This window comes from Falco rusticolus, chromosome 3 (assembly GCF_015220075.1).
Source record: "Falco rusticolus isolate bFalRus1 chromosome 3, bFalRus1.pri, whole genome shotgun sequence".
Classification (NCBI taxonomy): Eukaryota; Metazoa; Chordata; class Aves; order Falconiformes; family Falconidae; genus Falco; species Falco rusticolus.
The window spans coordinates 107,399,231-107,424,959 of NC_051189.1; the positions used below are offsets into that span (position 1 = coordinate 107,399,231).

A 25,729-nucleotide genomic window follows, 5' to 3' on the forward strand; every position below is an offset into this window, starting at 1 on the left:
TGGCTGTTCCCTCTGCACCCAGGAGGATCATGGAGGTGAGGTGGATGACAATGATGACCTGGAACTTGTCCAAGACCAGAAGGACCATGCAGATATACAGAGAGCTGATGGCAAGAAGAATGACTACTACTGAAAGATGCTGAAGGAAAATGAAATACGTTAAGAATGAGGGGATGGGAACTCCTCCTGGGAACTGGCTCCTGTATTAAACACTGCCCAGAACAGACAAAGGCAGGAGGAGTTAACTGTCTTTGCAGGCACTGAGCAGGGTGCTTGCAGATGTGCATTACATCTACGTGTGTGGGGCCATTGCTGCCTCTCTGGTCAGTAGCGTGGAAGTGCTCTCAGACTGTAGGAATGATTTTACCCTGCTGCTTTTCTTAGAAGCACTTTTTGATTTATTGTGTCTTGTTTTCCCTATCCCGTCCCAAGCTGGAGAGTTTTTCTGGTTGGTTTTTTTTTTTAACCTCTCGGCAGTGGAAAGGTGCCTGAACTGGTCCCTGGACTTACTCGACTGATTGCTAATACAAAGGAGTCTGCCTTCATAAAATATTTTGCTCGGTAGTGTTTCTTTAAAATATCCTTCGCACCCATCAGAGTAAGGTGGAGAGGAAGTCAGCCTGCTTTTTGTCTGGAGTAATGCAAGGGTGATACTTATCCATGAGCAGCAACAGAAATGACCCTGTGTGCCAGCCTCTGTGTGTGCATGTGTGTATATGGATGACTGGATCCTCCTCCTGGTGCAGAGACCCTTCCCAGTGACTCAGAGTAGAACCCTGTAGTAGAACCTCCTTTCCTTGCCTTTGAGCTGTGACTGTCTTGCTGGGCTTGGAGCCTCCCCGTCTAATGCTGTGCATTTTGTGTTGATGTTGTTATTGCACCCTGGGTTCCTGGAGATGTGGGCTGGCCTCAGCTAAGACAGGCTCTTCTGCAACGGTGGCAGGGACTGCCACACAAAGAAACAACTGCAACCCTGCTGTTACCTCTGCAGGTTGCCAGCTGTGGTGAATGAAGCACTTCATGGCGCAGCTGCCAGTCCCTCTGATGGGATATTCTTTTTACTTTGTGTAGCATTTTGGTGGTGTGGATGGTCCCCAGTGGGACATGAAGACAATATGGCAATGGCCAAACTATCCACTGCTTAAAGTTCTCAAATGCAAGCAGCAGGATGGGAGCAAACATCCATTTCGGTGATGGGTGTGTTTGCTCAGACCTTACTATGATTCGTGATGCAGCTGCAGCATCCCAGCAGAGCTGTCCCTCTCTGCCCTCCTCAGGCTAACGGCAGAATATATCGGAGCATATCCCAGCCTGCATTTGCCTCCCAGACCCCCTCCCTACCTTCCTGACCTACACTTAGCTTTTGGCACCTCCCTAGGTGCCCTAGATTGTTCAGGATTCCCAAGCAAGCGTGAAAGGCTTGCTGAGGATGAGATTTGGTGCACAGGAGCAGGGAGAAGTAAGGAAGAGCAGTCGTGATGGTAGATGAAGGAATATGTGGAGCCTGACTAATGCAATTCCATCCTTTTCAGCCTCTTTCCAGTCTCCTAATATTTGACAGAGAGCTAAGATAAATTTTGCTCCATCTAGACAGGTCTGGTTTTTAATCAGTGAGTTGGGTACTTCTAGTGTTCTGTTGATTCAATAGATTGAAATCTGTGGTGCTTTGCTTAGTCTCTAAAACACATGCTGCCTGACCTCAGATAGAAGGAATGAGTCACCTGGAGTCCCTGGAAGTTTTAAATGGAGGCAGCTGAAAGGAGAATGGGCTTAATCATGAAATCTCAAAGCCTGGGACCTGGTTTAGGCATATGAACAGGGCAAAGCTGTCACATCTCCTACTTTGCGTAAGACCCATGCATCTGAGCTGTCTCTTACTTCCTTATCACCATGTCAGAAGTCCTGGACTCTGGAACCTCACTCATTGAACACAGGTTGTGGTTGAATGTCGTGACCTGATAAAAGATCAGAGAAGAGATCTTTGATCCCTATTTGAATTAGTTAAGCTTTTTTTAATCCCTTGTTTTGGGGCACGTTTTGTTAGACACTTGGAAAAACAATATTTATCTCCCAATAAGCTTGGTCTTTTTCATTCAGGCAGTATTGATTATTTTCTTCCCCTCTTCCACTGATTCTAATGGAGCTTGAAATTAACATGTCATAGGACTTTTTGGTTGCTTTTATTCTCCTGGTGTTTCTTACCAGCACAATCAGCTGTGCAAGTCTAACTCTGTGGTAGACTGGAACAGTTAATGTGGTTGGCTCTCTGCTTGTGTTGTGTGGAAGCAACAAGAAATCTTGCTTTTCCAGATGCTGCCCTTTCTAGATTTACAGCAGGATGGTACTGCTGGTTATTATGGAGCCCAATAGAATCACATAGTTAGGACCTCACAGACCTGACCTGCTGCTTGCTGAAATTGGAGGGGGATGCATGTGTACACAGAGACCATGAAAAGCCTCGCTGCAAGAGTTTTGAACAATACCAAACTCCTTACAGGTGAATGCTGATGATACAAGCTTTTGGGAGGACAGGAGTCAAGAAAGCTCCTGGCTACAGAGTTCTACCTGCAGCCATGCCTAGCCACCTTATCTCGGCTAAGCTAAGGAAGTCAAAGGCAGAGCACCCCAGCCGTGGTCGCTGTAGAGCTGTCAGCAGCAGTTCAGCTGCAACCCACCACTTCTGATGAGAAGAGCTTTCTCGGGTCTGGAAAGGAGCATTCGATCTGCAGAGCATTCACTGTATACTGCTTTTCTTCTCTTTCTCCCAGCTTTCTCCTGGGTCCGAAATCTGAGAGTGGTCCAACTCCTATATAAATTATTTCATTTGACAGCTTCAGCAAACCCCCAGTTTTATAAATAGTTTTCTGATCTTCCCACTTTATGTTGCTCCCTAGTATAGCCTGTTTTAAGAGCAGAGGTATCCAGGCCTCAGCGCAGATCTCCAGAGAAGACAAATGCTGTTCTAGGGGCTCTATACTCGCACTACTCGGTGTCTTTGTGGACAGAATAAGCAAAGGTGCCGGAGGCAGAACAGCAGCCAGAGGCTGTTCTAGGTATTCTAGGAAAAGGTTTGTTAACCAAGTGCCACAGCTGCTCATGTAGCCCACTAAGGAGCTCACTGCAAAACTGTAACAGGGTTTAAGATATCCAAAATGACTTGAAATGGTTAATGCTGCATGAGTGCTTTATATTGCTAACCTTGCTGTATGATGCAATACTTCTCAGCCTCCACTGTCCGCTATAAATAGCATGTTCAGAATAGATTAGCTGGAGTTGCAGTTATCGGTTCAGATGCATCTTGATCAAAAATGCATCCAATTCTCAGCTGGGCTGGTAAGATGTCATGGTTTCACAGTTCAGTGCAGGATCAATGACCGACACTGTCTGTGGCATGAGCTTCAAACCTGCATGCCCAAGCTGCCCCAGTGAGATGCGTAGTACAGGTATCTGCCGAATTTCATTCACTCCTCTTCCATGCTTTGCTTAGCCTGTGACTGTCAGAGTACGTAAGTTCAGACCTTACTGGAAGTGAATCAAGTGCTGGAAATAGAACCCCGGTGGGGGTGAGGCTGCATGCTGATTCAGAGAGACTGCAGGAGCTATCTAAATTAGGAGGCAAATTCTCTGCTTTTGCTTGTCTAGGATGAGTAATCCTCAGAGTTATGACTTGGAGGGAACTGTAGCAACTCAGCCCTAAATGTAAAGCTCCCTGCTAGGAGAATGCTTTAGCCAGCCATATGTCGCTTGCTGCCCTTAGCTGAGAGCTAAGCATCTCTGCTCTAGGGATTGTCTGCCCTGGCTGTATCTGAGACTAAAATTAGTAGAGTGTTGCATAAATTGTTAGCTGTGGGCGGTTAGTCCTTCCTTGTCTGGCCTGTAGCAAATTGCCTCCATTTCAATACTAGTTCACTGTTTCCTCTGACGGGAGGTGGAACAGGAGAGCATAAACCCAGTGGAGAACCAGAAAAGCAGAAAACATGTGGTGGTGGGCCTGTCTGAAGGCCAGTAAAGCGATATGGGATGTTACAGATTTTGATATGCTGCCTGGGGGTTCACAGCTTAAAGCAAATGACAGTGGTTTGCCCGAGTGGCAAACTGTTGAAGTGATAAACACGGGAAGTCCAGGCTGAGCTTTACTGCAGGCTGGCACAGAAGAAAGTCTTAAGAAACAGCTGGATTACTAAGTGAGCAAACAATGAGACAAAGTATTCATATGAAGCCAGCGCTGGCAGACTGACCATGCCAAAGCATGTGGTTTTGCTTGTCTCTTGCGTAAATCATTGTCTTTTGCCTAGAGATGTAGTGCAAGGCCAAAGGACACAGGGCAGGATAAGGTGTAGTTAACCTGTAGCGTTGTTACTAATTTTTTGATGGATTGCTCTTTATTTTCCTTTGGGCTCCAGCAAGATGATGTAGATTAGATTTCTGCAAACAAATATGTTTCCAGGGTTCACGTGGTGTCAAAGTATTAAGTGGTTTGGCCACATCTTTTAGCCAGATGATGAGAATTAACAGTACATTCTGTGCCCTTACAAATAAAGGCATGGATGAGGAAAACATATGCCTATTGATCAGTTAAATGAAATCTGTTTGATGAAGCCTACTTTTCTGTAATCCATTTCTTACTTGGAAACCTGTTCAGGATTATTAGGCTCATTCATTTACATGGCATTTCTAGAGGTTAAAATGTGACAGTCTAATAGGAGTTTAATGAGGCGTTTTCTCTAAGAAATTTGAAGGAGTTGGAGGAGAAAATGCCCTAAACCCTTGCATACTGCAGGGGTGAACTGTCTGCACATCCCTAAACCAAGAATGTCCTCATTTCTAGTTACATATGACTTGCTTAATAACAGTTGTTCCTAAGGATGACTGCTGTTCCAATTCTATACAGTCTGGGTGAGACTGGCGGTTGTAGAACTTGGGGATTAAATATAAGTCTAACCTAGACTGATGGAGTATAGGCCTGCCAGGGAATGAAGACCCTTCAGTGCTCATTCCTTCTTCACACCTTGCAATAATGCATGCCTTTTCACCGCAACCCACATCTCTCTCAGTGCGGTTTTACACTTGACCACCTCTGGAGTGAAGCCTGCCAATTTTGCTGAACTCCCTGCTGCTTTAGCGTTAGAGACTATCAATACACATGGGAGAGATGAGGTAGGTGTGAGTATCACTGACAGGGGTTGGGATGTTCTGTATCCTTATGTTCATGTGTCTGAAGAAAAGCTGGAAATTAAAGGAATGTGTGTTTATCCAGATGTCTTGTTGCAAAGAAGACCAGGGTTTTCCAGTACAAGGGTATGCCTAGAAACCAAAAGGTCTGAGGATGACAGTGGTGGCACAAGGATATACTCAATGGCTTTTGTGATCATTTAGGTCAGTTCACTGTTCTGTTCAACAACAACAGCCTATAACTGCAGAACCAGTTATTCTGATCATAATATGTAAATGGCTAAATGGAAGTCAGTGTGCAGGTATACTTCTGCCTCGCATGAGTCGGAGGTTCAGGACTTGAAACCAAAGGGAAGAATATGATTGTCTACTCAGATTCCTGGTAATTTTGGCAGTCGTTCTGGGAAAGACATTTGAGGCGGCTTCCACAGCTTTCCATGAGGCAAGGTATCTCTGGTTAGCTTGTTTTTTCCCCTCTTCTACAACTTCAAGTATGGAATTCAAGTCCAGAACAAAGTGATGTTGGCACATGCAACCAGGTGTCTTCACTCCTGTGCCAACCATTTTCCTTTCCTATACCAAATGCCAGAGCCTTCTGTTGGATCCCTCAACAGAAGAACTCAAAGTGCGTTGCAAACCATAAACAACATCAGAGGCTGGTGCCAGATCTCATCCCTGATCACTGAAACAATGACAGCTCTGGAGTGCAATCTGCTCTTAATAGTAGTTAGGAGAACTGCATGAAGTTTAAGGAGGCAAAACTTGCTTGGTTTGGTTTCAGCCATCTCCTGAACACCCACACATTTCTCAGGAAGGACTGTCAGATTTTCAGTTTTGCATCCTAGCTGGAACTTCCACAGGTAGATTTGCCTCAGCCACCAAGAAGTGCCTTCAGCAGCACAGCACCTCCTATTTTCTGTGATAACCAAGTGTTTCCCAAGGAGAGCAGCCATTACTGAAGCTTTAGCATACTTTTCTATGCTGATGCTATTTTTTCATTGATTCCTACTGATAATTCTTGTTACCAAGAGATTTCTAGCAACTTTCTATAGGCTAGCAGACACCCTCTCCCCCAGTGATAAATGTGGTTTAAAACTAGACGTGGAAATAATTATAGGATACCACTTGGCACTGTTAAATTATGTTTAAAGATTTCCTTAAGAAACCATATATTTGAAAAAGGCACGTCTTTCAAACAGGAAAAAATCTCCTGATACAAGACCATTTGCTCATGTTGACCTTCAGTGCATTGGAAAACTAAACAAGTTCCACACTGCTGCAAATTACACTTTATATATATATATATATATTCAAGTAACATCTTCAATGAAATCCAAGGTGTACGATTTTTTTTGTTTAGGCTATGAAATAAAAATAGGATTCAAAATCTTATATAACTTTAAAATAAAAGAAAAATAAGTCAATAAACACTTTTAAGGAAAACTTACATAGTAATCTGTAGATCTTGTATTCCCAAATAGGTAATATAATGAAGAAAAACTACACCAACGTGTTAAGGCACATTTCTGGGGGTTTTAACGATGTAATGTAATTGTTCTACTCTGCAAGTTAAATATAGACAAATGCTTATGTTCTGCTAAAAAAACTAGAATAGGACACACTGTAAAACCTGACCAAAATACAAACAAAACAAAAAAAAAAAAGACCCACACCATTTTTTGTGTAGAATGAAATCTGCAATTCAGAAGATGGGACTTAAAGCAGCTTTTACAGATTTAACTGTTCAAAAAACCTCCCCGTAGTGCTTTGGTTAAGTATGTATTTTTATAATTGTTTCATTAGAGATCTTTTGTTTCTGAATTTGACAAGTCTGTAGCGTAAACCTTTCAAGGTCGTTCAGAAGAAAGCATTCTGGTGTAATGCAAGGATGGAGCCCTGCTCTGTCCCCTTCAGCCCTCTTCTGTGCTGCAAGATGAGCAGCTGGCTCGAGATCAGATGGATGGATTGGGGGCTGGTCCTGCCGCAGAGAGGAGAAAATGGCATTTTTTGGAAGACAGGAGCAAGCGGAGTACCTTTGGTCTCCCAGCCGAGTGCACACTGAAGACCCACAGCTTTATTGCTGCTATCTGCTGGCCTGCTGGGGGATTCATGTCTCTCTCCCTCTATGTTACATCCTTGTAGAGTTTCTCCGAGTTTCTGGTCCCAGGGGGTTAAAGCAGCCGAGGTCTGCAGGCATAACCCTTTAAAAAAAAATAAAATAAAAATCCACATAACCTTTTAAAAAAAATCCACCTGCCCCCTATTTCTTTGAAGGAGGTGTGCTTCAGCTGGAGGGGCGCTTCTAACTTTGCACAGCCCTGCCCCGGCCCCCATCGCTGCGGGCTACGAGACCCCGCTGGCGGGGCAGCGCCCGGACCCCGCGTCCCGCAACCCCCGGGCTGGGGGTGGGGGGCTGAGCCCGGCGGCCCCCCCGACCCCCCCGCCCGCAGCGCGAGCACGGCGGGGCCGGGGCCGGTGCGCTCTGCGTGCGCTGCCCAGCAGCCCAGCGAGAGTTAACGGCGGAGCCGCCTCTCCATTGGCGGCCGGCGGAGCGGCTGCGGAGCCCGCGTTTATAACCGGCGCACGGGGCGCCGCCGCCCTCCGCCGGTACCGCGGCTCGGCTCCATGCCGCGGCGGCCGGCATGCCCAGCCTGCTGCCGCCCCTCCTCGCCCTGCTCTGCCTCGGCGCGTCGGCGGCCGCCCTGAGGGCGCCGCCCGCCGCCGGGCCGGCGCCCGCCGCCTCGCCGCGGCGGGCCGGGCCCGAGGAGCCGTGGTGCCCCTACAAGGTGGGCGCCGAGGGCTCGGCGGACGGGCGGCTCTGCTTCCGCACGCCGGCCCGCGGCTTCCAGTGCGCGGCGCGGGCCTGCCGCGCCCACCGCTCGCCGGGCGGCGCCTTGGTGGCCAACGTGCTGCGCAACGGCAGCGTGCTGCTGCAGTGGGGGCCGCCGCGCCCCGCCGCCGGCCTCCGCGGCTTCGCGCTCAACTGCTCCTGGGACGGCACCTACACGCGCTTCCCCTGCGACAGCGTGGAGCTGGGCGCCGCCTGCCGCGACTACCTGCTGCCCGAGGCGCACGGCAGCGTGCGCTACCGCCTCTGCCTGCAGCCGCGCTACGCGCCGCCGCGCCCCGCGCCGCCCGCCCAGTGCGTGGAGTTCCGCGTGGAGCCGGCCGCCATGCGGGATATCGTCGTCGCCATGACGGCCGTGGGGGGCTCCATCTGCGTCATGCTCGTCTTCATCTGCCTCCTGGTGGCCTACATCACCGAGAACCTCATGAGCCCGGCCCTCGGCCCGGCCGCCGCCGCCCCGCGCCGTGCCTAGCCCGCAGCGCGGCCGCTCGCCCGGGGGCCCCCGCCGGCAGCGTGCCCCACGCCGCCCGGCCGGCTCTGGCAGCGAGGGGGAGAGGCTTTGCCCAGGGCCGCGGTGGAAGCGTTGGGTGGCTGGGGTTTGCCTTTCCCCGGGTGCCAGGATTTGGGGGTTCCTCAGTGTTCGGAGCTCTTCTTCCTCCTAGGGTGGCTTTCCAGCCTGAGCCAGACTCGTGGGAACTCCGTGGATTCAAAGTAAATACTGGCAGAGGTCCACAGGTGCCAGAAAAATGCCTGGTTTTAAAAGCAAGCGACAGACCTTACGGAGGGCCTGTTTGAGAAGTCTCTCCAGAACACCCTTGTTCTAAGCCGAGGCCTCAACCCCCCTGCTCTTGAGACACGTGCTTGATTTTTTTTCCTGGGGGGGGGCGGGGTGTTGTTTAGGGTCCGGGGGCAAGCAGGCCGTTGGAACCACAAAACCAATAGCTGAGTGTGTGTTTGATCCAAAGCCCACCTAAATCCTGTGATTTGAGTGGGGTTTGTATCGTGCCTTACGCTGTTCGCAAGTTCTGGGACCCAGGCTGGCCCCTGTGCAAACCCACAGGGGTTTTCGGGCAGCTGGAGCGGCTGTCAGCATCCCACCCCGCCTAAACCAGCTTTCCTCCTCCCTGCAGAACTGTCACATCGGTAGTTTCCACAATGAGCAATGCTAAAGGGACAAACTTGGTGTGAAAACTTGCGTTTTGTTGTGCACGTAATGAACCGATCCTTAATCATGAAATAAGTACGATGTAAATGAGCACCATCACTGCCCTCTGAAATCCCACCTTTTAGGAATGCCGCGCGCAGCTACACTTAAGGTAAAAGCATCTTAAACACAGAACTCACTCATGTTGTAGCCGAGCGTTTTGAGCACAGGAGCACTCCTTGTTAACCGCTCACCCGATGCTGTAGTAAGTAAGGTTTTAGCCATATTCTAGTATTAATTCTATTGTGCCTTAGTGCTGAGAATTTGTCCCATTTATATTGGTATATCTGTTCCTGTAGTCTTCATAGACAGCTGTGTCTCCCCTAGTGTTCTTGTCTCTGAAACTAGTGGCTGTTGGTTTGTTTGTTCGATTGTTTGTTTTTTAAAAAAACAACACTTAGGCTGATCATTACTTGAACTTTAATATATACACAAAATAGAGTCAGTTACCACCTGAGAGGTATTTATTTAGTGAGCTAGTTCTCCTTTAGTGTTGTCTGTATGTAGTTGACTGCTGTAACAGAAAATGACTTTATATCACTTCATCTGAGCACCTAAAGCAAAAGTAGGGGAACAGCTCTCCTATAAAAGGGTATTGCTATTAAAATACGTTCTTATGTGATCTGTTTGTGTAAATGTTTATCACCGGTGAATGACCCTTGTGCTTTTATTTGTGAAAGTAGGTTGTGAAGTATAAACTTGCTAGAAGGTAAACATAGAAAGTATATGGAATCTGTAAGAAAATGCAGTATTTGTACTAATCATAATCCCTTCAATAATTTGAGAGTGGCTGAGAAACTGAAGGTCTGTATTTCATCAGGCAGAAATACCTTTTGTTTGGTACTCTTGCTTTGTTTTCTTTCTCATGTGCAGCTGACTCTAAATTCTAAACAGTGTTTTCTTTTTATTAACTTACCTATGTACTTGATTTAAGCAGCCTGACAGTACCCAGCATCACATGGTGTCATTCATTGACATAGAAGGACAATGTCATAATTATTTCTTTTTTATCCCTAAGGAGATTGACTGCTCGAAGAAAAGGCAATCGGTTTTAAGAACATTAAGACAAATTGTACCTCGTGGTATAGTTCAGTGAATTTAAACACAGTAAATTTGGGTCAAAGGTTTTTTAAAGGTTTCAAATCAGTCTTTCCTGTAGCCAGTTCTGCACAGGACTGTTACAGTGGCACCAATTTTGTATATTTCTTGTCAGCTTCTGTCACCAGCGTTACTGTTTTGTTCTCCATCTTGTTGTGAATTGCCAGATGTAAAAATTAAATGTATAAATAACAGGCCTTGTACCGCCTTGGCATTGACCTTAATAAATTAAGAGAATAATGAAAAAAAATGAAAACCTCACAAACACTTACTGGTTCCAGATCTTGTCTGACTCAAAGCGAGCAGATCTGCCCAAAGACTGGTCATAATGATATTCCATTGCCTCCCGTAAAATTATGACAATATTAATGGGAAAATGAAAAGAGATGTATTTTCTGAATACTTGATTTTGGTTCACTGGAGGTTTAGACTATAGGATCACAGCGTAATTCAAGTTGGAAGGGACCTCTTGGAAGGTCATCTAGTTCAGCCTCCTGTTCAAAGCAGGGTCAGCTGTGAGATCACACCGGGTTGCTCAGGGCTGTATCCAGTGTTGCCTTGAAAACCTCGGGACAGAGACTGCAAGCCCTTCTGCTGCCTGAACTTGATCATGGAACTGTCTGTAATTAAAAAAAAAAAAAAATAAAAAATAAAAGGCTTGAGCTGGAGAGATCATCTGGTCCAGCGTAAAATATTATTATCAAGCAGGAGGTCACAACACCTGGTGCGAGGAGCTCATGATCTGCGTGTCCAACAGCACGGGGAAAACAGGCGCAATACTCAAGATGATTGCTTCAGTCGTTCAGATCTAGGAAGCCAGATGTGAAATTTCGTATGAAGACTCACCCATTCAAAACCATTAATTACAGTAGTCAGGTGTCTTTGGGGTTTTATATAAATGATCCCTATTTTTGACCTTTGAATGAGCTGCCTTTAGCTCCCAAATCCATCTCTGTTTACCAATTCAAGCTACTTCATTTTGTGTGCAGACCGCTGGTCATTGCAGTAACACTGATGTAAGTCTGAGGAAACAGCACCAAATTTAATTTACTGTTTTGTACGTCACTATCTTCAATATGACACCTCTACAGGTTATCAATAGGCTACAGTTACTTGCTAAGCCAGCACTTAGTAGATACTACAGAGATGTTACTTTGTAGTCATCTCACATCTTCATGCATCTGTCTCTGTGGATTGCATTGCAAAGCGTGCTGGGCAGAGGGTAGACAAGCAAAAGCAACATATGTAAAACAAGAATGTAAATCTTGGTGGAGGAAATTCTGTAATTCTCTAAAGGATTATTTTTGTCAGGTTTTTTCCTTTCCGTGTTTTATAAGTGGGACATGGGAAACAATACCTTACAGTTCCTCATTCATTTTCAGTGGATTAAGTTTTGATTGGATGCATCTTGGTGTCTGGAAAAGAAAGTCGGAGTATTCTGTATTTCATTTTATGTGACATCAAGCAAAACATATGCCAACCCACTGATAACTGTGGGGTTTTTCCTCCATCATGAGTATAGACATTTCTTTCTGGCAGTAATGGGGAAAATTACATGTACATAAATTTGATATTAATTTGTCTCCCACAAACCTTTGTGAGATTGCACAGTTAAAGAAAGCTTTATCCAGAGTCTGTAGCAATTCCCAAAACAGGCAGAGTACCTTGTAGAGTTGCAATCCATCTGGTCTGTCCAGGCATCAATAAAGAAGTGGCAGTGTGCTGATTTATAACTGCTAGGAAGCTGGCTGTTACGCACCTAATGCTGTGGGGAAAAGTGGAAACAGCTTCTAAGGACGCTACACATTCTCTGTATTGCTACTACTATACAGGTACCTGCGTATTAAAAATCCATATGGTACAGTCAGGTAATATGTGGTCCTGTGTTTATCTGGTAATTTCCAGTTCAAATGAAGTTAAAATGGGGAGTGATAGGCTCGTTAACTGGCTTTTTTTTTTTCCTTGCCTTGTGCTAAATGTGAGGCAAAGAAGTACTTAAATGTAAGCAGCTCAAGCTCAGCCTGACCCCAGCTTTGAGTCTTCTGGAGGAAACGGTCTGTGCCTCAGGCAAAGAATCTCTCTTAATTCCATTATGGTATTTTTGTGGCGCATGAAAGGAAAGGCTTCTTGGCTTTATTTGGAGGTGCAAGTGAAAGCTGGTATTTTGCTTCCATGGAGACCTGGAGTTGTAGTCTTACAAGACTGTGAACTGCTGCTCTGTTTCACCCGTGTTCCAAAAGACTAGAAAGAGTGGGCTGAAAGGAGAAAAAAGTGGCAGATAACAGTTGACTCTGTCACATTCCTGTTAAAGGTTTAGGAATTATAGCAGTGATGCTTGGATGGGGCCTTTTGCAGTTTTAGCCCGAGCAAATATACCCTGACTGGTACTGCTTCATCACAGATCTGCTCACCGCATCTCCTGGCTTTACACGTTGTCTCACCTCATCTGCGAAAAAAATGCCCAAACCACCTGCTTGTTTTCACCTGAAAGAATGTTTTTTGATGCAGAAGTTTTCGTATCGCAATGTTTGGCTTGTCATTTAAAATTCACTGGCAGTATTTTCAGCCTGCTTTGCCAGGATGTAAATGATGGCAAAGGGAAGTGCAGTATTTATACAGTGCGCCAAGTAAAGCCCTCTAAAAGTGATTTTTGTGGAAGAAGTTTCCAGACATCTCCGGGCATTGACTTGTAGACCCTTCGTAAAAGTAGATGTGGACATTCAGATAATTCATTCACTAACCAGACATCCCAGAACTACCTGATGATTTCACCAGACGTCCCAGAACTACCAGCTGATTTCAAGAGTGCCTTTGCAGAATAAGAAGTAAGAAAAGAGCAGGCATTGCCGCCAGCGGGGCAGGTTTAGCAAGAATGGCTGAGGAGACCGAAGGCAAGATTTTTTTGCAGAAAGGGCTGAGCAGCTATAGAAAGCTGAGAGGGGCAGGTTTGAGCGGGGAGTGCAGAGGGGAGAGCCGTGGTGAAGTGCGGTGAAGGAAAAAGGAGGAAAAGACACTGTGAGGGAGGCAGGCACTGAGGGAGGGAAGGGGGAAAGGCCGCTCTCGGGGGGGGGGTGCTGAGGAGAGGGACGCGTTTGGGCGGGAAACGCTGGCGGCGGGAAGGCACAGCCCGCAGGGTCTGGGCACGCCGTGAGGCGCGGAGGGCCTAGGAGAAAGCGCTGGAGGGAAAAGGCTTCGTGCAAGGCACAAGGGGAGGGAGGAGAGAATTAGCTGGGCAGCACTGAAGGGGAAGAGGTGAAAGATGTTAGTGGGAAGTGCTCAGGGGAAGGAAGGGAAAAGCTTTTCTCAGGAAGTGCTGAGGTGATAGTGGGGAAAGACTTTGTCAGAAAGCACAGAGGGAGAAAAGTATTAAAGAGGTGGCAGAAAATATTTTTAACACTGTGGAGAGAGAAAGCACCCCTTCCTGGCAGGGAGAGTCCCACCCCCACTAAGTGAAGTTCAGCTGGTCCAGGGAATAGACTTGTTTCTTCCATGTCCTGATCTTATCTCCTGTATTTCCCTTGCTCCCAGTTCCCCGCTGCTGCCATGCACAAGTAAGCAGGATGAGGAAGGCTTTGGAGAAACTGCAAGCAACGAGCCAGAAGAATCTGCAGGCTGGTTACGAGGCCAGTGATGCAAGTCCCAGAAGATGGAGGAGAAGGATCCCAGACTGGCAGTTCTCTGAAGTGAACCCCGTGGCTTGGGATGCAGATCCACATTCCCTGGTGCTCTCAAGCCCTTTTGGTGCCCGGAGTAGTGAGGCAGTAGACTGAATGCAGTTTTGTACCTCTCTCCGTCTGGGAGAACGGGAGGCATTACTATTTGAAATCGGATGGAGCTGGCAGTGCAATGAGGTCTTTTTTCTCTTCTGGGAAGATAGTTGGTTTTTATTCTTGTGTTTAATGTCTCTTTTCATATATTTATTCCCCAACTTCTTCTATAGATTTTATTTATGCTCTTCAGACATCAAAAATAATAGAATACTTTTCCACAAAGAATAAAATTTATTTCCTGGGCTCTGCACCACTTCGGGTTTTTTTAAGATGCTGTTCTCCTTTTTGTTCCCTTTGCGTTCCATTTTTGGTGTGATTTTATATGTCATTGTTGTTTGTCTTATTTTCTGTATTTCCTTTTATTCTATAATGTAGCTGTAAGATCTTTGTGAAAACATGCCTTTTAGACAGTTTATCTTTTGTAGCTCTAGTTATTGTATGAGAAAACATCCTGAGATATATTCAGCTGGTTATTTTGTCTTATGGCCTGTTATCTTCTCCTTCCTTTAGTCACTGTATTCCTGCTGTCTCTGAATTTTCAGATTATGAATTTTGTAATTTTTTCATTTCCCCACGTAAGTGTGGAGGTACTTTTCTCACATATCCTTCGATGAACCTTGCTTCTCTAGGGGTACTTTTGAAGAGCAAGCAAAGTCATGTGAGTACTGGGACCAACATGTAATTATCTTGGGGTTTTGTGTCCCAGATTTCTGCTCTATTGCAATAAATAAAATTTTTCCTGGGATAAACGCAGCAGGAGATGGTTATTTTGGTTTTTGCTTTTGGAATATATATGTCCTATATTCTTCTGCCCTCAATAATCTCACATATTCAGTCGTTGTGGTTTGAGTTGTTAATTCCAGCATACAATAATAGAGATATACCTGGAGCTTTTGTCTTTGAAACAAGGTTTCTGGAAATGTTTTTATAAAATAATTGTGGGCATCTTAAGGGAAAGCTCATTTGTAAATGTCTTATTAGATAGACTTTTTTTATAAAGATTTTTCATTTTTGCAGAGAAAGCAAGCATTTTTCCAATTTAATTTTTACTCTTTATTCTTAATCACTCAGATAGTATTGTTTAGGAATTTGGGGATTTTTTTGCAGCAGTATTGATCTGTATGATCCTCTCCATCTCACAAAAATTCTTCATTGTCATTTGCTCTGGGTGCCTAAGTCCTACCTTGTTACTTCTGCTCTCACTCTTCTGTTGCCTTCTGAAATGGAACTGGAGTCATATTTGGTCAAGCTTCCCAAATACTTTCAGAGTTTTGGCTTTCTACCACCTACTTTCCAATGATGTATTTTACTTAATAAAGCTTACAAGGGTAGGAGTCTCAGTTCTGTCTTAGACCAAATAAATGGTAAACTAATAAATACTGAAAAGGATCAGAATGAAAATTAAGTTAGCTGTACTATCTTCTTTTATAGTCCTTGTCTATATTACTGTATAAATATAGTATTATAGTATATATAAAATACTATATAAATAATACATATTACAAATCTGTTGTCACAGGAATACATGGCAAATATCTTGACTTGCTGTGTGCAGTCTTGATGGCAATTTGTTTGGCCTGCTAGAACGGTAACATGCATTGGTGAAGTGTAACTAGATTTGTTTCGCTTGTCAGCAGCTCCATTGTGATGGCTCCAGACAGGTCTGAGATAGCACTTTTAAGCTCAAAGGGTATGTCTGATGCAGGAGAGGAAGAAGAGGGCTAGTGTGTGTGGTGCTCTGCCCCTAGGCAGCCGTAGCAGTAGATGTACCACCTGTCTTAAGCTGCTTTTGGAATCTAATTTGGGTGATGATTCAGAAGATCGCAGTTAGATGCAAAAGTTCCGTACAACATGGTGGTCAGAGGAAATTTTTTGTGAGGGGAGAATTCAGAATACCTGAAGTTAAGCACTTAAAATGAGCATCCCCCTGAAGAGCGAAGCTTCCTTACAGAATAATAAAATCTTTCCCTTCCTGATATTGTGCAGTGACACAAAAAGGGGAACCCCAGAGGCCACGCCAGCTGCAACCTGGTATTGATGAAGCTAAGCCTTTAATGCCTTCCCCACCCGTGAGCTGTGCATGTCTGACAGGATCCATCCCAGAGCTAGGGGGAAACTGATCCAACTTCGTGGCCAGAGCTCTTGGAGTTTCTGTGTGGAGTGACGACATAAGCAACTATCTTAAGAACAGACTGGGGACCTAGACAGCTGTTCCCATATGATAATCAAAAAGTCTTTAATTACACCACTGGTTGTTGTAGAAGAATGGCGGCAGAAGCATGACCTTAGAATCTCTGAAGATCTGCACATTCCAGGCCTGGTATTAGAATAGGCCTGTAATCAGAATTGTACTGAAGTTGCTGTGCTGAAGATAACAAGAAAGGTAGCCTTGAGCTGTTCTTGAATCCTGAGACTGAGTAATTATGTTGTGCCAACAGGCCGTGGCTGTAACAAGATACAGCTGCTGGGAAAGCAGGTGCAGGGCCAAGAAAGATAGGGACCGGTATGGGAAAATAGGGAGTAACAAACTACAAGGCTGAAGCACAGCAACGCAATTGGCTACATGGATAGAATGCTTATTTTAGTCATGACAATTAGGGGTGTGAGAACCGCGCGTGTTTAGAGACTGCTAACCAATTATATTTCTGCTTTACGAATACGCATGTGTATCGGTTCTATATAAGTAGTGTTAGAAACTAATAAAGTTGAGCAAGATGCTTAACTCATTGAGCGTCTTCTTGACTCCGGCAAACCCTTCTTCCAAAAGTTGTTTCATCTTGTATTCAGTGCGATGTAGAAAGAAGATGAGGCCCAGTCACCATTTTAATGTAGTTCCAGGTTTCCTAAGTATGTTTTAAGACCCCATCCTGTAAGATACGCACTGTCCAACGGCAATGCTGAATTCAGCAAGAAAGTAAGATGCTTGTTCCCTTGGCAGGGAACGCTTAGCATCTTGATGGATCCATTTAACTTGCACCCATTTTCATATCAAATTGATTTTGTCAGAGTTGCTCTCAGATCACAGTTCATAGTAGGCAGTTGATAAGAAATTCATTCTAGCTGTCTGCGAGCAGACAAGTAGAGCTGGAGGGCTATGACAAAAAGTAATTTCCAAGCATTTAACCTGGCTGTGGTGCAACTCGGGGCCTACGCAACCACATCCAGCAGGAAGTAGCATCAGTGGGAGATTTTTAGTAAGGAGTGTTCTTTCACTTTCAGCAATCTAGAATTGTCAGGAGCTGGGAAGCAGATGTCTGCTTAACGCAATCCCTCTTGTTACCACTATTCACTTCCCTCTAATTATGTTAATCATAATGGCACCGAACAGCTTCTCAGCTCTGCTTTCAGCCCTGGAACTGCTAGGGTAGGACCTGTGATGAGATGGACCAGACTTATGCTTAGAGCATGTGGCCGTTGTCATGGTGTTGAATTTTAACAGACAACTTTTGTTCTTGGCATCTGTGCACATTCAAATTGGACATGGTTTCCTTTGTATTCTGCTCTGACAGCAAAAACGTCCTCCAAGAGAGAAGCTTCCACCTCACCAGTCTGCTAATGTCCTCTCACTGCTCCGAAAGGACCTGTTCTGGAAGGAAGGAGGAAACCTCTACATCCTGCTGAAGCCTTGGTTTCTCATCTCTCCTGGCTGTCTCATTTCTCAAGAACTGAAGAGCACTGGAGTCAGCTGAAATAGTGCAATTAAACCAAAGTGGGAAAGCACAATCGTATGGAAAGGGGAAAGTATGACAAAAGCCTCAGTGAAAAATGGAATTGGTCTGGGCTGAACAAGGAGTTCTGTGATCATTTTGGCCTGTATGCAAGCAAAACGATTTTGAAATCAGTCAGCATTTTACCAGTCAGTGGGTACATCAGTATCTCCTCGTTTGGGTCATTCTTATTTGAACAGTTTTCAGAAAAAGCGTGAGAGCTTACTCTGGAAATGCAGAATCCGTGATTGGGTGTAGCAGCAAGCATGTATCTGCCTCATCTTCACTGGAGAGTCCTCAGCACAGCGTGTTCTGGGCACGGGCGAGGAGATGGGGTTGATCCGGGGTGTGGGACCCAACGTACTTCTTGGGGTGGTTGAGCTCTCCGGCCACGCGTGCTCCTCCGGCCTTGCGGCCCTGCCGCGCTCAGCGGCCCCACTGCAGCGTTTGGCTGCCACCTGGTGCCGGGCGGGGAAGCGAGCCAGAGGACTCTGCCTCCCAGGGGAAAAGCGGCCGCTGGCGTCGCGTTCTCCTGGAAACAAAGCCATGGAGTGTGCTGGCTTACATTGCCGGGCAAAGGGGAGTTGTATGGGTGTGAAATATGGAAACAGGGCATATCTGGGAAGAAGATGGGAAGACCCAAGACCTGACATTGTAAATTTGGAGTAGTTTCTTTCTGGCTGTTGGAAAAATGCCTGTATATTAAATGAGGCAGGGTTGTCTAGCAGCTAAGTTAGGGGACACGGAGCTGGAGGCTGTCAGAATGTATCACTTGTTGTGGTCACGGCAAATTATTACATTTCTCTCTCTCTGTTTAGCACATGTAGATGAAACCTAATAGCACACGCATACGTGTGCGTGAGAGACTTCAGAGCTGCAGAGGTACCAAGTAGAGAAGCTGCTGTTGTCTCTGCTGGGATCTTTTAGCTGTTGTATTCGACCCTGAAAGAGCCCCTTGCTGATGCGGTAACGGTGCAAGGCCAAGGTTAGTTGTGAAAGTGCTAGCCCAGATAGGTATGTCATCAGACATTTTCTACACCCCTATGTTTAATTTACATGAGCGGCGTGAGTGTTTCCCTAGTAAAATATTGCACACCTGTCCTTGTTTACTGTAGAGTAGTACAAATCCACAGCATTTAATGTGATTAACAGCAACACTTGGACCTTTTCTCACACCTACTCCCTATTTTGCACTAACCCTCAGGCAGTTTCATTCAAGCACCTTTCCCGGCCTCACAGTTGCCCCCCACATTGGAACCGCACCCGGGGCTGAACGGCCCATCAGGACACAGTTTTGTCCTTCAGGAATAGGATGTTGCGTGCTAATAGCAGGCTGTCCTGTAGGAAATCAGAAGCTGGGTCAGAGACAGACCATTTGCACAGTGCTGTTTCCAGCCACTCGCTTTAGAAAACTGGGTAACGCTGTTGGGTGGGAGGAAACAAACGGTGCCGAGCTGGGCTCCCCATGGCCGCGGAGCCCCTGCGACCCGTCCCGCGGCTATTCTCTCCCTGTAAACAGCTGACAAGTTAGTTTTTAGTTTAACAGCCCAAGCGATCCGCCGGGGTCACGCGTCCCTGCTAAACGACCCGTTTCCTTTTGTAAGCGCTGGAGCGCCTGCGGGTCGCGGCCGCCGCCGGTTGGCCGGCGCTGCCCGCGGGAAGCGGCGTTTGCCGGGAGTAAGCCGGGGCCTGGCGGCGGCTGGGCTGCGACCCCGAGGCCCGGGGCGGGCCCCGCCCAGCCGGTTCCGCGGGGCGGCAGCGGGCCGGGGCGGCTCCACGCCGGGGCCCGGCCTCTCCCCAGCCGCCGCCGCCGCCCCGCCTCTCCGCCGATGGTAGGCGGCGGCCCCCGCCCCCTGACGGCCGCTCCGCGGTTGGCCGCGGCGGGGCGGCGCGGCCCTGGTGACACGTCCCGGCACCGCCCGCCGCCGGGCTCCCGCCGCCATTTTGTGCGAGCCGCGGCCGGGGCCGAGAGGGTTTGGGAGCCGCGGGGAGGGAGCTGGGCTCTTCCCTGCGCCGCCATGCCTTCCTCGCCGCTCCGCGTGGCCGTGGTGTGCTCCAGCAACCAGAACCGCAGCATGGAGGCGCACAACATCCTCAGGTAACCAGGGCCTGCCCGACCCTCTCCCTTCCTCCAGCCGCCGGCGGCGCGGCCTGGCCCGACGCTGCCGGGCCCGCGGAGGGGCCCTGGGCCCTGGCGGGGCCGCTTCCCTGGGCGCTGCAGCGCGGCCGCTGGCTGCCCTGCCTGCCCTGGGGCTGGCCTCGGCTGGGCTGCCGGGGCGCGGCTGCGGGCCGGGGCCGTGCTCGGGGCCGGCGCCTGGCCCTGCGGGGCCCACGGGCTTGGGGGCTCCGTCCTGCTCGTAGCCGGTCTGCCTCGGGCCCTGCTCCATGCGGGCTCCGCCGGAGGGGCCGGTGCAGCGGGGTCTGCAGCACCGTCGCTGGCGGACCGCCGGATCCAGTGCTGCAAAACACGAGCTGGTGAATTCGACAGGCACAGAAGGGGTCCCGTGTGTCGGCATCTGGAAGCTTAAATGCCCCTTCCTACCCACCCCCAACCCCCCTCCCCGCACCCCCGGTTGGTGTGTTTGTTGTTTTTTTTTATTCTTCCCCTTAAATGCATCTGAAGACTGGAACTGCTTTATGCACTGAAGGGAGCCTTTTCCTATTGCTGGGAAAGTGGACGAAGTGTTTGATTCAGAATGTTAAACGTCTTTGAGATTATCAGGGTTCATCTGTTTAGCACTGCAAGTATTTTCAGCCTGGCAGAGTTCAGAAGGGGAGATGGGAGACTGGGGACAGACTGATGGACAGGAGAGACCTGATCTGCCTGAAATCATGTTCCTAAATCTTCCCTGTCTGCTGCAAGAACATGATAAATGTTTCCTCCTGTTTGTTTGTTTGTTTGGTTTTTTTGTTAATGTTATGCAAAGTAACTTTCACATTAAAAGACACATATTGCTAGCATAGTAAGCCAAACAACTACGTGTAGATTGTGTGCTACAGTTAAATAAAACCAGCAGCCTTGAAAGGAATAAATAATAGAAGCATCTGGGGTCCGGCAGCCATCTTACTGCAAGCAGCATATGATGCTGTTAATGCTTAAACTTGGCATTAGATCTTACCTGTGGCAGTTCCGTGTAAACACAATTTACCAAGGGCTGCTTGGGGGCCAAGGATGCTATTCTGTTATTTTTCTGTTGGTACCTGAGTTTGAATCGAAACCTGAGTTCCGAGGACAAAGTAAAATTTACTTCTAATGTCTAGCCTTTTTTCTTCCTCTCTGTTTTTGCAGAAGTAAATCACTTCCGGTGTGACTGATGTTCTTCTGGCAAATGTGACAGGGAAACGTTTTTTTGAAAGTCTGTTCTCCCTTAAGTTTTTAATTAAAAAAATTAACAAAAAGTATGTATTTGGAAAGTGTTTATTTTCAGCGACATCAGCAATGATAGAAACTAATCTCTATTTTGCCATTTATGCTGATGCTGTTCTAAAGAAATAACTAGCCCTTGCAATGAGAATGGTCATTTGCCAGTAAACTTCAGGAAAATGCCTGCATTGGCTTAAAGCCAGTCTGCTTTACCAATTCTGGGTAGTGCCTTGCTGTATGTTGCACTGCAGTTTGAAAGAACGCCTGATTAAAAGAGGAAGATGAGTTAGGAAGAAACTGAGGTATTATGAAACTTTAAGGTATCATGTTAAACAGATTACAAGACTTTGAAGATCTAGAATCTATAGAACTGCAGGTTACTGTTTGAAAACAAAATCTGGAGCCCAGCCTTCAATGTTGAGCATCTTACTGAACATTCATAAACAGTGCTTTGTGATGTGTAGCCTAAGATCTTGCATAAGTATTTTATATAGGCTTTTTTTGAAGGTATTTATGCTGGGAAATGTATACAAATTTTTTTTGTTCAAGCCTTTGTCTTGATGAGTCTTTCAGATTTTTGTAATGCTGTAAGTCAGGTTTCAGAATTAACTTCTCTAGTCTATTCAGTATTTTAATGAATTACAGGTTTTAATTAAGCCAAATTATTCACGTAGCATTTCTGTCAGTAACTGTGCTTATTCCATTGTTAAATTTATAGAGAGAAATACCTATCAGTAAGACAGGCTTATTTTACTGTCCAAATGTTAGGCCTCCCTAGTGCCTACTAAAACTTAATTGTATGCTACTTCTTTTTAAAGCAGAAACAATCTTGCAGAAATGTCTGAATTCTAACTTCTGATGCATTTATAAAACATAGAGCCCTCTACATACAACATGTAGGTGAAATGTTCAATTTACCTGGTAGGCTTTGGTTGGAAGTACCTGCAGTCCATCACTTCTTGCTTTTATGTTTCTTCTTAGTACTTTCTCCTTTTTAATGCATGAAATTATCAAGTGGTTTAAACAGACTTGATTTAACGTCTTAATGTACTTACATTTCATAACATCCTGGTGTTCTCTTTCTTTTGGATTCAGAAAAGCAAAACTAATACATACTACTTCGCACACTTCAGCAGTTTGGGGGGTGACGTGTGTTTGCTTGGGTTTATTTTTCATTCTTTATTTCTTTAAACTTAACGTGCCAGACAATAAGAGTTAACCTCTTCTTGGACACTTTAAACTTTTTGTCCTTTTAAGTTGCAGTGGTTCATTCCAGCAGGGTTTGCAATGAGTGTCGCTTGCCATCCTGAATTTTTCATTCATCCTTACTGTACTTGGTATCTCTGTGGTGTCTGCCACTTGTGCCTCTGGAAAACAAATATATACATTATATCTTTTTCATAATTTGAACAATCAGTCTACCAGTTTCTGGTGTTGGTTCAGCACAGTGTCTGTTTGTTTTGCAGTGTGTTTACATATTTTTCTAATTAACCAGATTTTAAATATTTTGTTCTAATCTTCCAACAGAATTCAGACTGAAGCTCTTTTGAAGTTTGTGGGTAGAATAGTTTACCATGAACAGGGGACTATGTTGAAACATTGAAGCAAAGGGAAAAGAGGAAAAGCATTTAGGACTATGCAGGAAGACATAATGTTTCCTTAAAAGCTGTCAAACTGGATGTCTGTAACCAGTCCTTAAGTCAGATCTTACTCATCCTATGTTTCTTGCTTCTACAAATACAATGTGTATAGGATATGCAGACTTGGGCTGTGGTTCTCCTTCAAAGGTAGAAGAGGAAGGGTAACAGTTCATGTGAGCAAACTTGATTATAGAGCAACTTCAACATTTCCAGTTGCGTATACTTATTTGGTAGAATGCTGGTGGCCTTTCAAAGAAAGTTAGTTTCAAACTCTCCCAGTGTATATAGGCGGTGCTCTGGTGACCTTGTATTTTCAGGCTCTTAAGGTATAGATATCCTGTGTCAGCCTCCTAAGTTCAAGGTCTGTATTACTACTCGTAACGAAAACTTGTAGGATACTGATACACACTTCTGCTACATATATGTTTCTTTGCTTTAGGAAGCTACCTACCTGTGCTAAGACATTGGGAGTGTGAATATGAGATACCCTAGTGGCAGTAAACAGATTTGAATATTGAAACTCTAGTAGCTGAAACTTAAATTTCTTCTTGATGCAATGATTTGTCATTCAGTGTTGACCATGTAAGAGAACTTAGTTGCATCCTTGCAGTTTATGTAAGTTGCTAGTGACAGCTTCTCTGCTGGCATTATCTGTCAGCAGCTAAATGCAGTGAGGTATTGCAATTCATATTGCTTAATTTAAGAAATTTTAAATTGTATTAATAAGCCCTTAAGAAGGAGGAGATGTTTTAACATTTTTATGTGAAAGTACTTTCATTTGACAGCTTATCAATGATAATGCAAATTGCAACAAGATGGTAATGTTTTGAAGATTTCCTAATCAAAATTACTTAAGAATGCTTGTGTTCCTGCTGTTTAATACTGGGAGTTTTTTGTGGGGCTGTGTTGTTTTTAGTGGTTTATGTTTTTTTTTTAATATTGGTTGAATGGCATAAGATATTTTTGAAGTAGTCTACAAGGAGGGCACTGTTGCTAGTTGTTTTTCTGCTACATGTTGTGGAAGGGGTGCATTAAAATCAGTGATTTAACCCCTGAAAATTTTTACCAGCTGCAGTGGACTGCAGGATTTATTGCGTTTGCTTTAATGCTTAGTAATACTTATTATTGGCCATTGTAAGAAGAGAAGCTGTACTGTTATGACCTTACAGTAAACTGAAAAATACCTTAATGTAATAAGCATGTAATGTATGAGATCCTAAAATAATGAGATAGAAGAAACGTGTGGATGGAAGTTCATGTCTCAGTCTGTAGGGATTAATGTTATTTCTCCTCTCGGTGCCTAAAACTGAGTGGTAACAACTTTGTCATGTGTTAGTGCTTTGCTAGTGTAGTCACATGTTGATCTTGGCTTTCAGCAGCAGTTGTGTCCCAGATGAGGAGTGGTGTAAGCAAAGAGCTCTGAGATTCTTTGGAAGAAAATACAACAGCTGCTTTCAGGTTCTTCAGTGAAGTCTGTACACTCATGAGCACCTGAGTAGTGCATGTGATCTCATTGTAATGAGCTTTGAAATTGAGGTGGGCATACTGGCTAAAATTTGTACTTAGTGTATTGGTAATTTACATATATTGGTCCTAATAGTATTAACAGAAACAGCTTCCTGAAATTTCACAGCATTTACAAGTCTGTTAATGTTTAAGCTTCACGTTTTCAAAAGTCAGCACTAGGGTAGCACACTAGTGTATCTTATCCTTCACTGTTCGTGGTGAAGTTGAAGCTCGTTATTTTCCACCTTCTGGGTAGTTTTATTAGGCCAAGAATAGATATTAGATATGCATTGTCTTGTAGAAGATGTTAATTTTTAAAAGGCTGTGCCATATTACAACTGATACTTGGTGACTCACTAAACTAGATCTGTCCAGCTACTTAATAAAAACAGGCTCTGTTGAATAATGGCTCTGTGCAAGCATTCTTCCCTCTCACCCACCCCCCAACTGTTGCAAGAAATGTGTTAAAACATTTTCAGACTATTCCATAACAGTACACCTGGTGCATGAATAGTGTAAGAGCTGTACCCTGGCAACTGCTGGTGTCAGAGCATGAAATTCCTCGCGAGAAATGCATATTCTGGCTATTCAAGGAAGTAATTTTCAGTGGGTCAGATGCACCAGAGGCAGAAATTTTTGATGTGTGGAACTTCATTTGAAGATTTCTGTTTTGCTTTATATGAGATCATGCAGTCTTCAAGGACACTTATGACAGCTGGAGATGGGCTTCTTAATGTGTGTGACTGAGTTGACCTATTTCAAAGAATAATATTAAAGGAAAAATTAAATAGGAGGAAAGCATAGAAGAAAATAATTTTCCATCATAATGTCACTGTGGTAATGCGGGAGAAAAGGAAAGAAGACAGAAAGTGCAAGGTGCCAAAGTCTGCTATTTTTCAGTTGCTATGAAAATTCTTAGAAAAAATAGCTTCAAGCAGTAGATATAGAAAGAAAAGAAGAAAGATGAGACACCTGGAAGAAGATCAGTTTGAAACATGAATATTTTTAGCACTGCAATTTCTTCTACATGTGTTATGACTCTCTTCATGTCCAGTAGAAGCAGTAGAATAAAGTCTTGGGTCTGGAAGTATTGCAGGGAAAATAAACTAAATGTAACTGGTGCAGTTATGAGTCACTGTTAGTGTGATGGAGGGCTGGGAGGGGGGAAGAATTGCACTTTTTTCCACTTGTATCCATTTTCAGTCGTTAGTCCTGCAGAAAGAAGCAAAAAATCATCATGTATCCTGTCTGTTTACAGAAATAGGAACCTATAAATAGTTGCTGAAAGAAAAAGTGTAATGAAGCAAGAAGAAGAGGAAGGAGGGGCTATGTTCCGATAGGATGAATTAAAGGAAATGACACTATTGATAGCTGCATAGCAGTTTTGGAGCTTGGGGCAAAGTTTGATCACAGTTAGTGT

At 45.2% G+C, this 25,729-nt stretch overlaps 3 protein-coding genes across 4 annotated transcripts in view; all 3 read left to right on the forward strand.

The window, feature by feature from the left end:
- The window catches only part of LOC119144455 (Golgi integral membrane protein 4-like), a 42,145-nt gene extending 35,323 nt beyond the window's left edge, over positions 1–6,822 (forward strand). Inside the window, exon 14 of one of the 2 annotated variants that reach the window (XM_037379916.1) lies at positions 23–151. In XM_037379916.1, the coding sequence (XP_037235813.1) occupies positions 23–39 (17 nt within the window). In that variant the 3' untranslated portion in view covers positions 40–151. Of the gene's footprint in view, positions 1–22 lie in introns of both variants that reach the window. The other variant, XM_037379915.1, reaches the window with a different exon arrangement.
- Positions 6,823–6,948: 126 nt separating this feature from the next.
- Positions 6,949–10,950, forward strand: FNDC10 (fibronectin type III domain containing 10). The gene has a single exon (XM_037379917.1). The coding sequence runs from the start codon at positions 7,815–7,817 to the stop codon at positions 8,490–8,492; it is 678 nt and encodes a 225-aa protein (XP_037235814.1). The 5' UTR covers positions 6,949–7,814; the 3' UTR covers positions 8,493–10,950.
- Positions 10,951–19,713: 8,763 nt separating this feature from the next.
- SSU72 (SSU72 homolog, RNA polymerase II CTD phosphatase) overlaps positions 19,714–25,729 on the forward strand; it is a 29,196-nt gene continuing 23,180 nt past the window's right edge. Inside the window, exon 1 of the mRNA XM_037378712.1 lies at positions 19,714–19,897. Coding sequence (XP_037234609.1) covers positions 19,818–19,897 — 80 coding nt within the window. The 5' untranslated portion in view covers positions 19,714–19,817. The remainder of the gene's footprint in view (positions 19,898–25,729) is intronic.